The sequence below is a fragment of the Canis aureus genome, chromosome 7 (genome assembly GCF_053574225.1).
Source record: "Canis aureus isolate CA01 chromosome 7, VMU_Caureus_v.1.0, whole genome shotgun sequence".
Classification (NCBI taxonomy): Eukaryota; Metazoa; Chordata; class Mammalia; order Carnivora; family Canidae; genus Canis; species Canis aureus.
The window spans coordinates 48,526,419-48,546,078 of NC_135617.1; the positions used below are offsets into that span (position 1 = coordinate 48,526,419).

The following is a 19,660-nucleotide window of genomic DNA, read 5'->3' on the forward strand; positions in this document are numbered from 1 at the left end:
AATCACATCTTGCTGTTCAATCAGCTGAGACTCAGGCCATTAAAAAAAATTACTCTATCTATAAAAATCAATAACCGGTGGTTTTTGGAAGGAGCAGTTCTTTAACAGTTCTTCTCTAAGTCTATCTCTAAAGATAAACAATCTGATTACTATAGTTGCTGAAATTGTGCAGGCAACAACAAGAAATATAATCTCACAGATAAAGGATGACCTTAAGTAAGGACAGGTAGGAAGCCATTTCAAGGAAGACAAGGCAACCAAAGAAACCCAATACCCTTTCGAAAGTCTTCAAGAATGTCACCTTTTTCATGGATCCAGCCAACAAAACAACAACCTCAGAGAGCTCAAGATGAATTTTCCAAAAAGCGTGGAAAATAAATTAGGTTGATAATAGCTTTCTGTGACTGACTTAATACCACTCACAATTCTCAGTGGACTCTAGCTACAATACAGAAAATCAATTTTATTTATTTACTTCATGCCTGCCTCATACATTATTGCCATGAGGCGAACACACAAAATCTGAATAAATAAATTAGCCAAGGTGATGAAATTTCAGGTAAAACAAAATGGAAGACCACTTTTTGGAGGAAAGAATAGAGCTAAAGGTAAATCTTAAGACGCTTAACTTTGTGGGGAATATTATGCATCTTAATATTGTGATGTTGACCATGTGTAACAACATGCCTGAATAGACAGAGGCAAGATTAATAGTCCTGATTCACTTATAGTTTGTTTCACAGGCTGTGGTGAGTGCTTTGGGATGTTGCTCACACAGCCTGTTTTGCTGCAGTAGCCACTGCTTTTGTGAGCAGCCCAGTGTTTTTGCTCAAATTGGAGTATGCCTCACTGATTCCTGTCTGCAACTTGCTTCTTAGGAATCTGTGACTGCAAGATACATTGCAGGAATTTGAATTGTACCAGTTTTGCCATCTTTACAATGCATCTTACTTAGCAAAGTGGAATTCTAAATGGGAAAGTGAAGATTTCTCTTTGGTACTTTATTTAACTATGTTCACAGCGCAGATCATATCCTATTTCCACAATAAGGTGGTGGCCCTCTACATAATCACAAACCCAACTCCATAAAGAAGGCAGGAATAAAAAAAAAAAAAAAAAAAAAAGAAGGCAGGAATAGTATCTGGTGCCTTTTCCCTGTATGAAAGATAGAACCCTTTTATGCGAGATATGATCTCGCAGATTTGTTCTTACTGGATGAAGGGAGGACTAACCTTCAGGCAAAGTGCTTTGGTGGAAGCATCCTGTTTCTCATTTCACCGTGTAATGACCAGGGGCTGAGAAGGGCTCTGTTTCCTGTCACTGCACTGCATCATCCTCATTTACATTATTGGCAGCTGTTACTTTGCTAGAAGTTTAAATTATCTGAAGAACTCTCAACTGAGTTCAGATGTTTGTTTATTGGAGCTGTCTTAGGCTTCTGAAAACAGTCTTTTGTTTTCTCAAGATTCTCAGAATCTGCCATTCCTCCCTCCTTGCTCTTTTCTGGGAACCTGCTTCAATCTCATGAAGCAAATTAAATAAAGAGGAGAAGGGGTTTAAAACTCGTCAGAAGGGAGACTCCAGTGGTGAGGCAACCTGAAACGGAAAGGAACTGGGACTCGACATCCTGCATTTGTGCTTTGTTTTTGAAACTTCGAGCTAGTTGCATTAATGAATTAACCAGCAGCCTAGTAATGGAAAATGTTTCTCCTGTCCTGGTGGGGGAGCCAAATACTATAGATTTGTAACAGGAAGGCTGTTGATTCTGGCTTCATTGTTGGGCCAGTCATTTGTGAGCTGGTGGCCGGACCGCAGGCCACACACTTCTGCGCAAATCTTCCATGTATTGGGACTGCCTGGGTTTTGTTTCTGCTGTCGGAGACGCGGCCAAGAAAAGATGGTGAGCCCTGGGTTTCATTTCTTGTTTGTGTATCCCCTCGGCATTGAGGATGGTGCAGGATGCCAGACTCAGTTCGGGGGCAGGGAGGGGGCTGTTGAAATCGATGAGCATATGTGAGTGTTTTGCTGTTAACGCTTTTTTCTGTGTCATCCTCTGTAGAGTTCCGGGAACGCGTCCTATCGCTGCTCTATGTCTTCCTCTGCGGATTTTTCCGATGAGGATGATTTCAGCCAGAAATCTGGCTCTGCATCTCCAGCTCCGGGAGACACCTTACCCTGGAATTTGCCTAAACATGAGAGATCAAAAAGAAAGATTCACGGCTCGGTGCTGGACCCCGCTGAGAGGGCAGTGCTTAGGATAGCAGGTAAGCGCATCCGGGGAGGGGATGAAGCCCGGACGGGAGTTAAGGAAATTCACCCATCTGCGCCCCCGCAGGGGCCGTAGCTGGGAGCTGATGCCCGGGGCAGAGATTTGTGTTCAAGGTGGGGGAGGAGGATGACCATGTTTACTTTATGCCCGATTTCTATCTGAGAAAGCAGTTTGCCCAGCCTGCTGGTGACTAAGCTGTTTGGCCCTGTCTTCTGGTTGGATGGATTGATACCTTTGAAATGCAAGGGGATATTTACAGACATCTGCATTAAACTTTCCTATTTACATGCCATAGCTACTGTGACATTATGAAAGTATTAACCTCAGTGACTCCTAGTGTATTTGCTAGAAGCCTTGAGAAAGCTGTCTTCATTTCCCACTCAGTTTCTTTTGCCTCCCAGGGACACTGAGCTCTACAGATTTAACTGGGGTAGATTCCTGATGTTTGGTACCCAGAATTGCAAAGGGAATCTCAACAATTTGGATGCCATTTTTTTTTTTTCATGTAGCATCTTTATTAATGTCATGTGTCCATAGCAGCTTTCTGTCTCTGGTGCTTTTGAGGGCTTAGCCATTATGCATTCCTGATTAATTAATATAGGGGAGGTGCCAATGTTTCTGTTCTGTTACTGGTGTTCCTTTGCGCTGGCTGTAAAAGAGAACTAGAAGGGCTGGCTTGTTTTACCCAGCTGTAAGCTAAGAACACTGAGGAAAACAATCCTCCAACCTTGCAGTGCCTGTGTGGTTTCTTCATATGTGTTCTGGGCATGAGACTTGCTTCCTGGGGTGATTGTTTTTCAGTTCCCTCAATAATTTTCTCTCTCTCAGAATGGTAATGGGCAGGATGTACTAAGCCTTTTGGGGCTCTTGCAAAGGCCAAAGGTCAGTTTTTTTTCCAGAGCTGGTTTCTGCAGCCACTGGATCTGGCCTCCTTTCCTTTCCACTTACCCACTCTCACTCTGGGGTGGTGGGTGTGTGCCCACTCAGTTTCTTTTGCCTCCCACTACAATGCAAAGTTGGTACTTTCTCTTCTCTGAGGGGGCTGGTGGGGACTAGTCCAGATTCCAGTCACTACAGCAGCAGAGACTCCCCCTACAGTCCCCACAGTGGGATTTTCTGATTACGGGAAAAACAAACAGCGCCCAGCCAGCCATTCTCTAGTCTGGGTTTCTGGGGCAACAGCCTTGAGCTTCTTCTGGCTTCTGTTGTGAGATGCTGGCTGGTCTCTTCCAGGCCTCAAGGGGAGGGGTGGAATGGGGGAAAGGGTGGGAGGAGGGAAGATCCAGGAGACAGACTGTTTGGGAGCCAAGTGAGAGCAAGCAGGGCGGGCCCAGGGCAGCTGAGACAGACCTAGCTCTCACCACCCTCCTCAAGTACTAAAAAGTGTTTAGTCACTGAGACCTGACTCCTTGTCCTGTTGAGACACCTGTCCTGACTCCACTCCCCCACCCTGCCCCTCCATGAACAGGTCTGAAGCACCGAGACAGTGCCTGCACCCCATCTTTGGCTCAGCAGGAAGGGAAGACAGGTGAAGGGAGGGTATTGAGAGAACTTGGAGCTTTGGCCCATCAGAACATGATGCTTGTGTTCCGTTCATTTTTTTTTTTAATTTTTATTTATTTATGATAGTCACACACACACACACACAGAGAGAGAGAGAGAGAGAGAGGCAGAGACACAGGCAGAGGGAGAAGCAGGCTCCATGCACCGGGAGCCCGAAATGGGATTCGATCCAGGGTCTCCCGGATCGCGCCCTGGGCCAAAGGCAGGCGCCAAACCACTGCGCCACCCAGGGATCCCCTGTTCCGTTCATTTTTGTGCAAAGAAGAAGGTGTTTCTGACCCGAGGGGTTTGGTAATGATGGCAGAAGTGGATATTTTGCTTTTGGTAGTGCAGGAAGGGGTTATGAGAGAAGGACCGGTCAGGTGTTTGTCAGGAGGAATGAGATTATATAAATTAGGGAAAACAACCAGGCAGGAAGTCGGGAGAAGTTGGGGGAACTAATCATCAGTGCACACTGTAGGTGAGGAAGAAATGGAGGAAGCCATCTGATGGGATGCAGTGGACAGGGGGATGCTGACATGGATAGACTGTGGACTCTTTGAGGGCAGGGGCCAGGTCTCATTTGTTATAAAATGTGCATTGAGTTATTTGTGTAGATTGCTATGAAGTTAGTGGTTGTTAATGCACTTGAGGCCTCAAAGTTACATACTTTTAAGAAATTAATAAAAAACAAAACAAAACTACAAACAGAATAAGCAGCCCTAATATGGAAATGTGTTCTGTATTTAAAATAAATATTGATATGTTGGCTGTTTTCTATACAGACCATAATAATATCTTGGGAGCAGAGACTTGGAGGTCGGTCTTCAAATATCTGTTTAATAATAATGTGGCTAAAATATGAAATTCAGATATATTATGTTTCAATAAGTTCATCACATCACCTGGTGTGAAGATAAGGGAACAGGGCTTCTGAGGGATTTTGATGCTGTGGATAGTTTGAAGATATGCCATTTTTAAAAAAGATTTATTTTTTCATGAGACAGAGAGAGAGAGAGAGGGCAGAGACATAGGCAGAGGGAGCAGAGGGATGTAGGACTCCATCCCAGGACCCTGAGATCATTACCTGAGCTGAGGGCAGACGCTCAACCACTGAGCCACCCAGGTGCCCTGAAAATATACCATTAAAAGATTCTGACTTTTAACTTTATTAGACATTTTCACACTCTGCCTGAAACTCACCCCATCTTAAAAATTCATCCCTAGGAAGAGGTGGGATGAGGTTCAGAAATGGTATGAGGATGTCCATAGTGTTCACTGTTTAGTAACAAAGGAGTTGGAAGTCCACTATTTTATTTGTTTTTAAGGTCATAAAAATAGAATTGAACATGAAAATGCCTAGAGTCAAAAAAACCATATGGTCTGTGAGATACCTTAATTCATTCACATTTAATAAATATTGATTGAGCCCCTGGGATAAATGGAAGAAAAGCACATAGTTTTGCTTTTAAAGAAGTTACAGGGGTCCCTGGGTGGCGCAGCGGTTTGGCGCCTGCCTTTGGCCCAGGGCGTGATCCCAGAGACCCGGGATCGAATCCCACGTCGGGCTCCCGGTGCATGGAGCCTGCTTCTCCCTCTGCCTGTGTCTCTGCCTCTCTCTCTCTCTGTGTGACTATCATAAATAAATAAAAATTAAAAAAAAATAAAGAAGTTACAGTCCAATATAATAACTGGATGTATTGTTAGACATTTATAATGCGGTGGGAGAGATTCGTTGTTATGGCTGTATAAGTACCTAACATGAAAAGATCCCAGAGGAAAGTCTAACGTGGACAGGGAAGAGAGGCATGGGAGGTTCCTGAGAGGCTTCTCAGGGGAAGTGTCAAGTGAGGTGAGATTTGAAGAGCTTGAAGGGAGTAGGGGGAAAAGGAATGCCACTTTGGAGGGATGGAACTGGAGAACAAAGATAGGGAATGTGTCTAAATGGAAATTTCAAGTAATATGCATAGTAGAGCATGGGATTTGGTAGAGAACAGCAGAAATTGTAAAGGTGCATGTGTGCCATACTGAGGAGATTGGACCATTTGGGGAATTATTGGACCATTTGGGGAATTACCGAAAGATTTCTCAGCAGTGCAGTGATATAATCAGGTTTACATTTCAGAGAGTCTTATTGGTGATGGTGTCATATGTCTGACACTTGACAATTTTAAAAGTGCTTTTGCACTTACAGTGGTGTTCTCGTTTTAAAATCAGAGACTATACACCTTTCCTATCTTGCAGGGTCAGTGTGAGGAAAAGATGACAAGGTGTAAGGGATGGGGCTTTGTAATACCCATTGTATAAATGACTTTTACATAAGAGCTATAGATCTGCTGTTCTTAGTTACTGGATATAGTAGATTGGGTTTTTTTAGTCTTGAAGTGCCTGTAAAGATACACGGTTTGCTGGTGATTGGTGCTATTGTAAAATATGAATTTTTGTCCTGTGTAAATTCTTTAAAGTTGGAATTGAAGGATCTTAGCAGAGTCAGACTTTGGACTCAGGCAAACTTGGATTTTAATTCTCCCTCTATCACTAGCCAGTTGTATTTTCTTCAGCAACTTTTGAATTTTTCTCAGCTTTGTTTTCTCTATTAAAGGGTCATGGCTGTGGTGAGTAAATAAAGTAGTGAGTGCAAAATGTTTTGCAAATTCTTTGGCATGTGGTTAAATGCTGTATACATGATAGTTTGCTGATGGTCAGATGCTCCTATTTATTTTTTAAAATTATTTGTTTATTTGAATGAGAGTGAGAGGGACATCATGAGCAGGGGGGAGGGGCAGAGGGAGAGAGGGAATCTCAAGCAGATTTCACTCTAAGCATGGAGCCCAACGTGGGGCTTGATCTTAACACCCTGAGATCATGACCCAAGCTGAAACCAAGTTAGTTGCTTAACCCCTGAGCTACCAGGCACACCATGGTTAGATGCTCTTATAAGCACTTACTACATTATCTCATTTAGTCTCCCAACGAACTTATGAAGTAGGTATAATTATTTTCTCCATTTTTCTTTTTTTTTTTCTCCATTTTTCAGTCCAGAAATTGGCTGAGAAAGGGAGAGATTCTTCCCAAGGTCATACAACTAGGAAGTAGTGGGTTTCTAATTTGAATTCATGTATTCTTAACTCCAGAGGCCAGCCTCTTAACTGCTATGCTTAACTGCTGCTTTGCCATGGAATAGTCTATTATTATCAGCAGATTGACCCAATATTACCATTCCAAGAATGCATGGGCAAAGGCTGTTTTTACAGAAAACTTCCAATGCTGCTGCTGTTCATTTTGACTCTCCTTTAAAAGGAGAGTTAAAATCAGTTAAGAGTGCACTGATCATGTTTACAAAACTGGATACTACTGGGTTTCAGTCTCTGATGGAGCCTCAGACTATGCCCTCAATGACCCTACTCATTGTGAAGGAGACAAAACAGCTTTGAGAAAGATTCATATATGTGAGTGGTCTATAAGTGGAGTGACCTTTTAGTGATCTAATTGCTAATTCTTTTATTTCAAGAAGGTGTCACAAATGATGCCTGCTTGTTACTTCATGAACTAATGTGTACATAAATGCATACCAAGTTGCAAGAAAATTAGTGATCCTAAGGGCTTGGTGGGACATGGGCTCAAATTCAGATTATAAACTAGTGGTCAGGATAAAAAAGAGAGATACAGCCTTATTTTGTTTGGAATAACAAAAGTAGGCCAGTTGCTCAGGAGAAGTAAAGATTTCCAATTCTAACTCAAGCAAGTAAGTTTTTTTTTTTTCTCTGAAGAGTGTACAATTTTTTTTTTCTTTTTCTTTTTTTTTTTAAGGAGTACTCAGCCCGGGGGTTCCCTGGGTGACTCAGTGGTTTAGCGCCTGCCTTCTGCCCAGGGTGTGATCCTGGAGTCCTGGGATCAAGTCCCATGTCGGGCCTGCTTCTCCCTCTGCCTCTGTCTCTGCCTCTCTCTCTCTCTCTCTCTGTGTCTCTCATGAATAAAAAAAATAAATCTTAAAAGGAGTACTCAGCCCCATTAAAGAGTTAATGGAGAATGATCCAGATTTACAACACTGAAGGGGGAAAAAAATCAAGGACAAAAAGTCAGCACATATGAAAGGAAGAAATAGGGAAGATGTGGGCAAAAGATGAAGCTGTCAAGTCAGATGGTCAACAATGCATTGATTTATTTATTAATAATAATAGCTAAGCCACAAATTTATAAGGTAGGTAGGCACTATTATCCCCATTTTACTGATGAAGAGAGGCTCAGAGAGGGTAAGAAACTTGGCCATGTGACGCGGTTAGTAAGGAGGCAAGATGCCATCCAGGTATCCTGACTTCAGTAGTATTCTTAAACACATCCATTTATGTGTCTGAGTACCCTTAAAACTCACATCAGTGTACGACATTCCAAAGTTCAGGGAATTGCATCCGTTCTTCGCAAATTCAGTGGCTACCAGTACTGTGTGTAATGAATACCGGGTAAAGAGAAGGGGCGGGGGTGGGGACACAGTAAGCCGGGGCTTGGAGACCCGCGGGGCTGCGGCCGGCTCCCGGGAGCGCAGCGGCAGAGGCGCAGGCGGGCTCTGGGGGGCGGAAGGGAGGGGCCGAGGGCTGGGCCGCCGGGCGCGCAGGCGCACTAGCTTCCAGGCTGTCAGGCCCTGACGCGCGGGGCCACCTGCAGAGGCCGCGCCGCCCAGTCCCCGCGATGTGCCCGGGGCAAGGACCCGGTCCCTCCCCCGCCCCGTGCAGCCGCTGAGTGACCGGCGTCCTTCCGTGCCACAAGCGCCGTAGCAGAGTATTTTCCACCCTTCCCGTCACCCCTTCCCTGGGGAGAGCGGCGGACCGCTCGGCCCGTGGGGTGGGGGTGGGGGTAGGCCGGGGTGGGGGCTGCGCTCCTCGGCGACCGCGATCTGCGGCTTTGTTTCCCAGGCACCTGTTGTGGGTCCCAAATAGAAACCTCAGCCTTGGGGATCCGGGCTGGCCGGCCAGTGTCCGGGGGTGGGCGTGCTTGGCCGCGAGACCTCCCCGGGTGGGCGGGCCGCGGAGGGGGCCCCGGGGCGCCGGGCCCTGCCCGGGAGGGAGGAGCGGAGCCAGCCCGGGCGCTGACCGCCGCGCTTGCCCCCTCCCTTCCGCCTCCCTCCCCCCCTCCCCCCCCTCCCCCCCCTCCCCGCCTCTCCGGGGGCGCGGGCGAGTGTCTGCGGCGCGGCGGCCAGGAAATGCCGCAGATGCGCGGCGCAGCATCCCGGGCGGAGGCAGCGCGCCGGTCCTCCCGCACCGCCGCCGCCGCGGCCTCGGCCTCGGCCCCGGCCCGGCCCGCAGCAGGCGCGCAGCGCAGGGCCAGGGGGGCGGCCGCCTTGGCCGCGGAGGGTCCCCGCGCCTGCCGCCCTGCGCCCGTCCCCAGTGTGCTCCGGGCTCCTCCGCGTGGCGTGGCGCTGCTCGTCGCCGCCTCCGGGCTCGCCGAGATTTGCCGCTGCTGAAACCTGGGAGAGACTCTGCCCGCCGGGCCCGGGGCGTTTCCTCTGCCTGCCCGGCGCCCCCCGCCCCGCGGCGCCCCCCGGCGCCCCCGGCGTCGGCGCTCTCCCCCAGCCTGCGCTCCTTCCGCTTTTCCAGTTCCCTAGGCTGCGTCTTGCTGACTGCCCTGCTCCCCCGGGTTAGGAGGGGGAAAGGGGAATTGGCCAGTCATCGCTTAGGTCAGCTTCGGCATGGCGGGGTACCTCTCGCCCGCTGCTTACCTGTACGTGGAGGAGCAGGAGTACCTCCAGGCCTACGAGGATGTCCTGGAGAGGTACAAAGGTACGTGGCCCTCCGTGCCCCGGCTGCGGGGCTTGGCACGCACCAGCAGGGTAACCGTTATCTTTGCTTAACCGGAGCCACTGCTGCTTGGGCACAGGTAAACAGGTGTCTGGACCAGTCTTGGCAATGGACCAGGTCTTTTAGAATGGGATTTAGTGACCCCAACTCAGAGAGGGTGGTGGGTTGGGCGATGGTCTGGAGACGCCCTTGGATAGGCTGTGGCGTGGGGGGAAGGGGTTTGGGTTTCAAATACATGGCATTTTCTCTCCCTTGTAGAAGCTCTTAAGTACCATGCATAATCATAATTCTTCCTGGGAGGGTGGCTGCCGATTAATTCTCCATGGGATTACTAAGGCATTGCTGTTTGCTGCTCTTGCTTTGCATGGGATACTGGTTGACTGTAAAATAAGGTGCTTGGGTTCTTAAATAAATGGACTGTTTCACCACCGAAAGCATCGCCAAATCATTTCTTTTTTTAGAATGATTTTATTTGGAAAAATGTTTGTGGTTTGTGACTATATACCTGTCCTTATGATTCATAAAAATTATTTGATTGTGTGAACGATGAAAGCCTTAAGTCAGCGTCTGTTGTAAATTTAATTGTAAAGCATTCTATTTTGAGATGCTTTTCTGCCGATTTTTCATGTTCGGGAAATTCTATACCAACATCATAAATTTTTTATTGTTTACTTTGACTGTATAGTTAAATATAATGTTAGACAAAGTGGACCATCTCATTTTAAAGTGTCTTTTTGTCTCTGGAAATCATTTTTCAGTGTGTATAGACAAGAGACACAGTAAGGAGACCAAAACACTCCACACCCACGGCTAGCTCACAGAGCCTTAATATATTAATAGTGGCCTAATTCGTATTTGAATTCTGATGGTTTTGCATCTACTGAATATTTGCTTTGGCCTTAAGAAACTCTACTTCTGTAAATTGAATGGGGATTATATGGTTAAAAATGACATGCATTAGTTTTCTGTTTGCAGAAAGTAGAAATATAAAATTCTGAATTGAACAATTCCAAATCTCCAAACTGCTTAAAATCCACCCAGAAATATGTTTTATCTTTCTAGGACATGTTTATTATTGACATTCTTTTAATCCACGTAGAATTTTGTAAACAGCACAATCAGAATTCCTTTGTGCCAAGACTCTATTGTGTATAATACTGCCACTGAGCAAGTGCAATGGTATTTTAGACTAAAGCACATCGGTAGCATTTATGTGTGTGTGTGTAATATAATCATGTTTATGTTTGTTTTTACATTTTAAAATAAGGTTCTTAATTGTCTCCAGAACATTAAAAATGAAAAATATTGCAATACAGATTAGTAAACCTTACTGAAGACACACACCTATACTCTTTAAAATCCAAAAGAAAAAGTCTGGAAGTTCTGAAGTATATACATTTTGTACTTTTGAAAAAAAATGTAGCTGTATGAATTTTTGTCTCATCAAGTTTTACCTCAGTGATATGTGAGTGATATCAGGTGACTTGGAAAACAATAACTGAAGTGCTGCTTTGACTTGTCTTGAGGAGGTAGACATTCTTTAAAAGCTTGTTTCTATTGCCTTTTGAAATAAAAGAAAATTAAAGATCTGAGGGCAATTGTGGTTCTCACTACCCTTCATTTTAATGATATGGCCATCATAGCACTTAAACATACACTTTTCCAACATACAGTCCAAAATTTCACTGAAAAAGTGAGTATTGTTACCTCCGTTTTCTTTGTGGTTTTAAAATGCTTAGGTCATCAGTTTGTACTTGGCTTTATAGATGTTCTATGTTTTATTTTGTTTTGGAAAGGAAAGAATATTGGCCTGTGTGTTATATGTAAACCTGGGGACCTGGGAAACTCATTGTTTCCCAATGTGTTTTGAAGCCAGTTATGATTTCCCATCAGTATCCAATACGATGACTTCACTATAATGCTTATTATCCTGATGACTTGCTATGGGGGCTGATCTAATCAGGAAAGAATTGTAGGCTTTGAATAGGGAGTGTCAGTTCACTAAACTTTCAAAGTACAGTTGCTCATTTTCTGAAATCATGCATTGTTCAAACATTTCACATTCCCATTTGAACTTAAGAGAGGTTATTTGAATTTTTATTTCTGACAAAGTTCCTTGGTTACAGAATGAGTTTGCATTCAGTTAGAGTATTATCAGGTTGCCAAGTTATCATATGCCCCAGCTGTTGAATAGTGTAAGTGGTAGAGTCAGCTGGGACAAATTCAAAATTTGTCTGTTGTCAAAATGTAGAATTATAATAATCTATACTGTCAGCAGTTATGAGTATTAGATTTAGAAGTTGAGAGTTTTGTTAAGCTTAGTCCTCAGATGGCCTTGCAAGGACTTCCATCCTAGCTCTTTGTAGAAAACAGTAGTGGCAAGTGAGTGAGCCCTAATTACAGATGGTGTGGTCTCGTGTCTTGCTTTGCCTTGTTACTTCTGAGTGAAAATAGGCAACTATTTGCTGAATTAGAAAAACACAGAACTATTTGCTGCAGAGAAGAGTGGAGTACTCTAATTCATATTCTAGTCCTCTTATAAGACATATTCGTAGCCAGAATATTCAGGGTATCTTATTAAAAAAAATCACATTACTGCAGCTGATAGCACAGTCAGGGTGAGTAAAGCATTTCTTTACAAATGAGACATGTTTACTTATTGTTTATGCTAGAAATTGCTCATGTCAATGACTTTCTTTTATGTATTAGATTATCCAGTGTATTTACCGTGTAATACAGAACATGTTTATTAGTAGCTTAGCACAAAAGGACAGAATTATCCCTCTTGGATTTTTGTTAGTTTTGTTTTGGTCAGTGCAAGGCACCTAACCTGTATACTGTTATTTTAATTAATTGTATGTTTTGTATTATTAATATTAGTTAGCTGGCACTTTATGAAATTCTGCTTTTCTGTCATTGGAAGATTTAATTTTCTCAACACATTGGTCCTTTTTGAAAAGGATGTTAAATGTGAAAATGACATCATTAATGTGAACCCAATAAATTTTATATTATACATTTTAGATTTAATTTAAAAAGAAGGTATATTATTTTGATCCCACAAAATGGATGTTTTTCCCATTGATCTGGAAATGAATCAATTATCCCCAGACAATTGTAAAAAGTATTTCAATGTCATTCTCTGTGAAAGCTAAGTAGAAGATTTGTTACTTGTCTAGAACATCACTAAAAAATTCTTTTGATTATTTAGAAAGAAAGGCATTTTTTCCCCCATGAAAACTGAATAATTGCTTTAGTCCCTTCTCTCAGGGCTATGCAATTTTGCCTATGTGCTTGGTGACCAAAGGCACTGAGTATACTGAGGTGTATACTGAGTATACACCTGTAGTTTTCATTTTCAGTTCTGAATTTATGGCCTGCATAGATGTGTGGTTGGGAAAAGTCCTGTCATTTTACTGTGTAAACCAACTCTGGTGCCATTTGGAGTGTAAAGCTTTCTGGGAAGATTTCCCCCCTTCATACTGTATAGCCTTGGATGATTTTGATCAGTGGTTTTTCACTTGGCTTCCAGGGTTTTGAAAAACTTGATTTCAAATTTCATCTGGTCATGCTCTGCTCATGGCTTAATGTAATAGTCTGTTGTGTAATAAGTGAACTTTAACTGTGCTGCATCATGATAGTATGATAGCTAGTTACAACAGCGTTAGGGCTTTTTCTTTTCTTTTAACAAATGAAATGGGTATAATCTGGTAATGAGTGTTAGTTAAGGTTGTATTTGTTTTTTTGTAAAAGAAAACAGATGATAGTGTTTCTTCGTCTCGGGTACTGAAAAGCTGTGGTAGGCAGGTAGGCAGACCGGCGTTGTAGGGGGCCTCTATTTACCAAAGGGACTTGAACTTCTATATTGTTGCTTTGCCAGTTCTCAGTGGCTGTTAAGAATTCTGTCTTCACAAGATGGCTGTTCTTCTAGTCCTTGTGTCTTACTTCCATATGGAAGAAGAAGGTTTGCAGGGGCACTTGGGTGGCTGAGTCAGTTAAACATCTGACTATTTAGATTTTGGCTCAGGTCCTGATCTCAGGGATGGGGGATCAAGCCCTGCATGGTGCTCCACACTCAGCACAGAGTCTGCTTGTCTTTCTCCCTCTGTTCCTCCCCTCCTCAAATAAATAAATATTTTTAAAAAGGAAGAAAATTGCAAAGACAAAGGACAGAAACTGCAAACTAGTTGAGTCAGTTTCCTTTTAAAGAGTCTTTTTAGAAGCCCGTTTAATAACTCTCACTCGTGTCTCACTGGCCAGAACGGTTACAGGGCCAGGCCTGTCTCACAGGCCTACTCCACCAGACTAGGAAAGTACCCATTTGATTGTAGTTGAAGTTCTGTTGGTTAAAGTGTAAGGCAAAAATGGATATAGGGTTGCAACCCTTTAGCACACAGAGGCTAAAGTGTTTGCCCTAAAAGCAGAAGCTTAAAGTTTGGACACGTGTTAACAACCTTAACACAATATATTTGACTTTGCTAAAGTTTAAGAGAATATCTGAAAGCTCTATTGAAGTCTCTAAGGATTTTCAAAATGACACAGTTGAATGTTTTATAATGTTACAACATGGGTTTGAAAGTGATTTCTTACCAAATAATAAGGATTTAAATTGGCCAGAGGATTTATTCATTGCTTCATACCATAAGGAACACATATCATTCCAGGAATGTAAGCAGTTATTAGATATTGTTAGTGAATTTAACTTTGAACCAAAAATAGCAGACTGATGCTTCTTTAGTTTCTTTTGTTCTGATTTAGACTTTTGTAGTTATCTCAACATTTATTTGCTTAGGGACTTTAAAAAAGCTTTATGCTTTTGAAAATTTTTTATTTAAGCAGTTTGGAAGTGCCTTATTATCTGGCTCAGTGAAGATTGTAGGCAATAAATGACATCTAAAGAGAAGCAGTGGGAACAATGTATTGTTTTATGGTTACTCTGTAGCCAGGCAAAGAAAATTCTGTGTTTGGGTCATGTGTGCCCAGGAGCTTAGCTCTTTGGGGAGCTGGACTGTTTGCTCAAAGTGTCTTCTTCATGACATTGGAGACTATAAAAACATCTGAAGCTGTGAAGGTGACAAGAAGATGGAGTATCTAGGCTGTCATGTGTCCCTTTCTGTTTTAGTTCCACAACTGAGTACAAAAACTTGTAAGATTATCTATGTCTGATGAATGAATTCAGTGAGAAGATTTGTACTGAACATTAGACTGTTTAGTATTTTTTATTAATTGAAAAGAATCTCAGATACTTCTGTTACATGGGACATTTCTGTCTGTAATGGCTTTTGCAAAATAAAGACTTTAGTGTCTACTTCTCAGCTCTTGATAAGTTAGCGATTACACACGCTACCTATTTCCAAAGAGGAATTTCAGGCAGCTATCTGCTGACGTATGTCACTATTTCTGTAAGAGATCAAATGAGGCTTTTATTTATTTATTGGTTTATTTCTTTGATGCAATTTTATTTGCCATTATTTTTCAACCTACTCTTACCTCTTTCAGAAGAGGAAGCAAATAATTCTGCTTGGATTGGGTGTTGGGGAAAGTTTTGTACTTGAGGTCAAATGGGATTTTACCCTGTGAGGAAAGTGAAGGTACCAGGGAGGAAAGCTCAAGAGGAAAGACTGGTGTGACCGTTCCATTTCATTAGCATAACCAGAGAGTCCATTTTGAATGTTTGGCTAAAGTGCACAGTAAGTTTTAGAGAGGGGAGTCATAGACGTTGTAGGAAGATGGAAATGGGCGAATATGGAGGAAGAGGAAGAAGCAGGCTCCATGCAGGGAGCCCAATGAGGGACTGGATGATCCCGGGTCTCCAGGATCAGGCCCTTGGGCTGACAGCAGGTGCTAAACCACTGAGCCACCTGGGCTGCCCAATAAATAAAATCTTAAAAAAAAATCCTTTGTAGAGATAACTGTATGATTAAAAACCAAATCTTGCAATATACTTCAATAATTTTTTCATTTAGTTTTATTTCAAAAAAGCCTTTTTTTTTTTTCCTGCATAAACTTGAGATTTGTAGAGTCAGTTTTGTTTGGTATATGAGAAGTTCAGTGGTTATGTGATCATGTAAGTTCTAAGTTATCCTTAAGTTTATGGATTCGGCTTTTAATTTTTAACTGAAAATAGTTAAAGATAATAGTTGCCATTTATACACCTACTTATATGCCAGACAGTGCTGGGTATTGTGAATGAATTATGTATGTATGGTTTCTAATTCTTATAACTCTTTATCTAGGCTACAACTACTGCCATTTTACTAATATGGAACTCGAATCTTAGAGCAGTTAATTTTCCTGAGATCATACAGCTATAAGTGATGCTTGTGGCATTTGAACATAAAGTGTATATTCGACATAAACTATATATTTTGAATTTCATTGCATTGACTGGTAAATGTTGCAGAAATTGTTTTTATGAAGATTTTTTATTAGGATTATAATTTTGATTAATGCTAAGATTGCTTGAGATGTGTTAAATGGATGCATGAAATCAAAATTAATAGTTTAAAATTTATAGAGATTTATTTCAATTCAAATGTTAAATAGACTTTGGAGCTTGAACTATTATATCTTAGCTGGATTATAAATTCTAATTATTAGATATCCATGAAAGGAAAATAAAATTTTAATGTGAACATTTTTGATGTGTATTTTGGTTGAGGAGATTTTGAAACGAATTAAGTTTTGTAAATGTCATCAGTGAATGTGGCTGCTTTGATAAATGCCTGAAATGTTTCCTGGAAAGAATCGTGAAAGGGAATTGACAAAGTCCTGATTTTTCTCTAGTGGGTGAAAATATTTCTCAGTGAATCCTGGTATTAAAGGCATTAAACAAAGATACTATTGTCCCAGTGAATTAAAACATGCCCTTATTTTCAGTGTTAGAGTTCTCTATCTGGCCATGCCAGTGTGACAATTTGTATTCTTGATTCTTGAAATACTACTACTTGGTGGCTTATTTTATACTACCTTTATTAACCAGAGAGGTATGATGCATCAGGTCTACCTCAACTGGGTTCATGATTGTGGGATAAAGTAGTGCATATGAAGTATTTTGAACTGGAGAGATTATATAGTGAATGAGGTAGACCCAAGAACGAAAGTCCTTTGGCTCCTCTTAGGCCAGTGGCCTTTTTAATTTTTTTTTTTTTTTGAGTGAATAGACTACTTTTGAGGGCAGTTTTAGGTTCATAGAAAAATTGGGCAGAATGTACAGAGTTTCCATGTAATCTGTCCCTTCCCTTCCCTCCAGAGTTTCCCCTCTTGATACCTTGCATTGATGTGCATTTATTATAATTGATAAACCACTATTGATATTTTATTATTGACGAAGATCCATAGTTTACATTAGGGTTCACGGTGTTGTACAGTTCTGTGAGATTTGACCAATGCAAGTGTCATAGGTCTACCATTACAACGTCCTGCAGAATTGTTTCACTGCCCCCAAATCCTTGGCATTCTGCCCATGCATCATTTCCAACCCCTGAACTTCTGGTGACCACTGATTTTTTTACTGTCTCCATAGTTTTACCTTTTCCAGAATGTTACATAGTTGGAATCATATAGGTTGTAGCCTTTTCACAGTGGATTCTTTAACTTGGTAGTAGGCATTTAAGGTTCCTCCAGGCCCTTTCATGGCTTGATAGCTCATTTCTATTTATGCTGAATAATATTCCATTGTTCGGATGTACCACAGTTTGTTTATTATCTACTCATCTATTGAGGGACATCTTGCTTCCTTTCAATTTTGTCAATTATGAATAAAACTGCAATAAATTTTTGTGTGCAGGGTTTTATATGGGCATAAGTTTCCAACTCATTTGGGTAAATTCCTAGGAGTAAAACTCTTGGATCATATGGTAAGACTTTGTTTACGTTATAATAAACTACTAATCTGTCTTCCAAAGTAGCTATACCATTTTGCATTTCCACTAGCATTGAATGAGAGTTCCTGTTGTTCTACATCCTCACCAGCGGTGGATGTCATCAGTGTTTTGGATTTTAATCATTTTTATAGGTGTGTAGTGGCATTGCATTATTCCCTAATGATGTGGAACATTTTTTCATATGCTTATTTGCCATCTGTCTATCTCTTTTGGTGAGGTGTCTATTCAGATCTTTTGCCCACTTTTTTTTTTTTAAGATTTATTTATTTATTTGAGATAGACTGAAAGAGGGCAGAGGGAGAGGGAGAGAATCTCAAGCAGACTGTCCACTGAGCACAGAATCTAACATGGGGCTGGGTCCCATGACCCTGAGATCATGACCTGAGCTGAAGTCAAGAGTCAGACTGAGCCACCTAGGCATTCCATTGCCCACTTTTTAACCGGATTGTTTGATTTCTTATTGTTGGGTTTTAAGAATTCTTTGTATGTTTTAGATAATAGTCTTTTATCAGATATGTGTTTTGCAAATGGTTTATAATTTTTTATACTGTTACCTCCTTTTGACACTTTTATTTTTTATTTTTTACTTTTTTTGACACTTTTAAACCATTGCATATTATATACTATTTAAATAAGGTACTGATTATTTCCTTTCACATAGTCCTATATATATATTTTTAAAGATTTTATTTATTTATTTGACAGAGAGTGCACAAGCAGGGGAAGTGGCAGACAGAAGGATATGCAGGCTCCCTTTTGAGCAGGGAGCTTGACTCAGGGCTCTATCCCAGGATCCTGGGATAGATCCTGGGATTGTGACCCGAGCTGAAGGCAGATGCTTCATTGAGCCACTCAGGTGCCCCAGTCATACTGGTTTTAAGTGCTATTTTGTTTTGGGTATATGCATTGACTATTGTAGCTACTTCATAGGATTGCATGCGGTGGCTCAGAGTTCAGCTGACAGTTTGCTTAGTATATCAGCATATGCTGCTGCTGCGATTCAGGTATCCAGCTGGTTGGCAGCTATGATGCTTTATAGCACTTGAGTCTAAAATTAGTTGAACTGTTCTATTTTAGGGATAAACTGAAATTAGTAGTCCATGTCCTGCAAAACATTTGAAAGTTAAACTCCTAGAATATTGGATTACTTACTTAAAATGTAACCAGAAGTAGTTTAAATAGATGGTTGTTGGTTTTAATTTTTTTGGCAAGTTTAGCAATTTGATTATAGCCTGAGTGTATTAATTTATGTATATAATATCTAAGAACACAAAGGTTTGCATTTGTTTTTTAGACCAAAGACAGTGCTTTTACCAAAACTGATCATATTTGAGTTTTAAAACCACTTGAGTTAAGAGGTAGAACAAAATTATCTGATTTTTTTCCTTTAGCATATTTTAGAAAAGCCACAAACTGTGAGCATTTATGAATGCTGGAACATCAATGACTACCTTTGCTAGGGGAGGAAAGGTGAATGATCTTTATAATTTTGTGATCTTTATAATTTTATCTACATACTAATAATTAGAAAATATTGAAATACTTAGTAGTTAAAAAAACTGAGTGGTTGAAATTCAGAATTTGATTTTGCATATAGTATGGATTTTATAATCCCAGTAACGGAGGGTTTATGGTTATGAAGGTCTTTGCAATGTGATTTTATCCTCAAAGCAATCTCAGAAGCAATAACAGTATAGCTACTTCATATAATTTGTCATCCTTATATTTTTTCTTTGATATATTTTGGAAGAAAAGAAGGATTGAAGAATTCTAAGTTACAGAAAGCAAAATTCAGGGATACTGTTCTTGTGAAAAAACAGAAATACACTTAGTTTCCATCCTTTTCCATATAGAATACTATATAGAAATTTAAATTTGTGCTTTAGTAGAATTAATATAATAAAATAGAATTGAAATACTTTTGTTATTAGCATTTCTTTGAAAACATTCATGCTGCCTTGTTTCCAGCCTCATATTTCTAGTCAGAAATTGATTCCATGCTTCAAGTGAACAAATCACCTTTAACATACATTTTCCCCCAGCTTCATTACATTTTGTACTGAGTATATACCTAGAAAAACTGAGAAGGGACAAAGCACTTGAGGCCAGAAGAAATTGATCTTCACTGAATTGAATATGTAGTTTAATTCTAAATATTTATTGATCATATG

General features: G+C 41.2%; 1 protein-coding gene across 26 annotated transcripts in view; it reads left to right on the forward strand.

The window, feature by feature from the left end:
- DST (dystonin) overlaps positions 1 to 19,660 on the forward strand; it is a 480,488-nt gene that overhangs the window by 115,955 nt on the left and 344,873 nt on the right. For 18 of the 26 annotated variants that reach the window (XM_077903540.1, XM_077903549.1, XM_077903545.1 and 15 more), the window contains exon 4: positions 2,060 to 2,264. In XM_077903540.1, coding sequence (XP_077759666.1) covers positions 2,060 to 2,264 — 205 coding nt within the window. Of the gene's footprint in view, positions 1 to 1,761; positions 1,901 to 2,059; positions 2,265 to 9,430; positions 9,586 to 19,660 lie in introns of those variants that run through there. The other 8 variants (XM_077903556.1, XM_077903557.1, XM_077903558.1 and 5 more) reach the window with 4 other exon arrangements.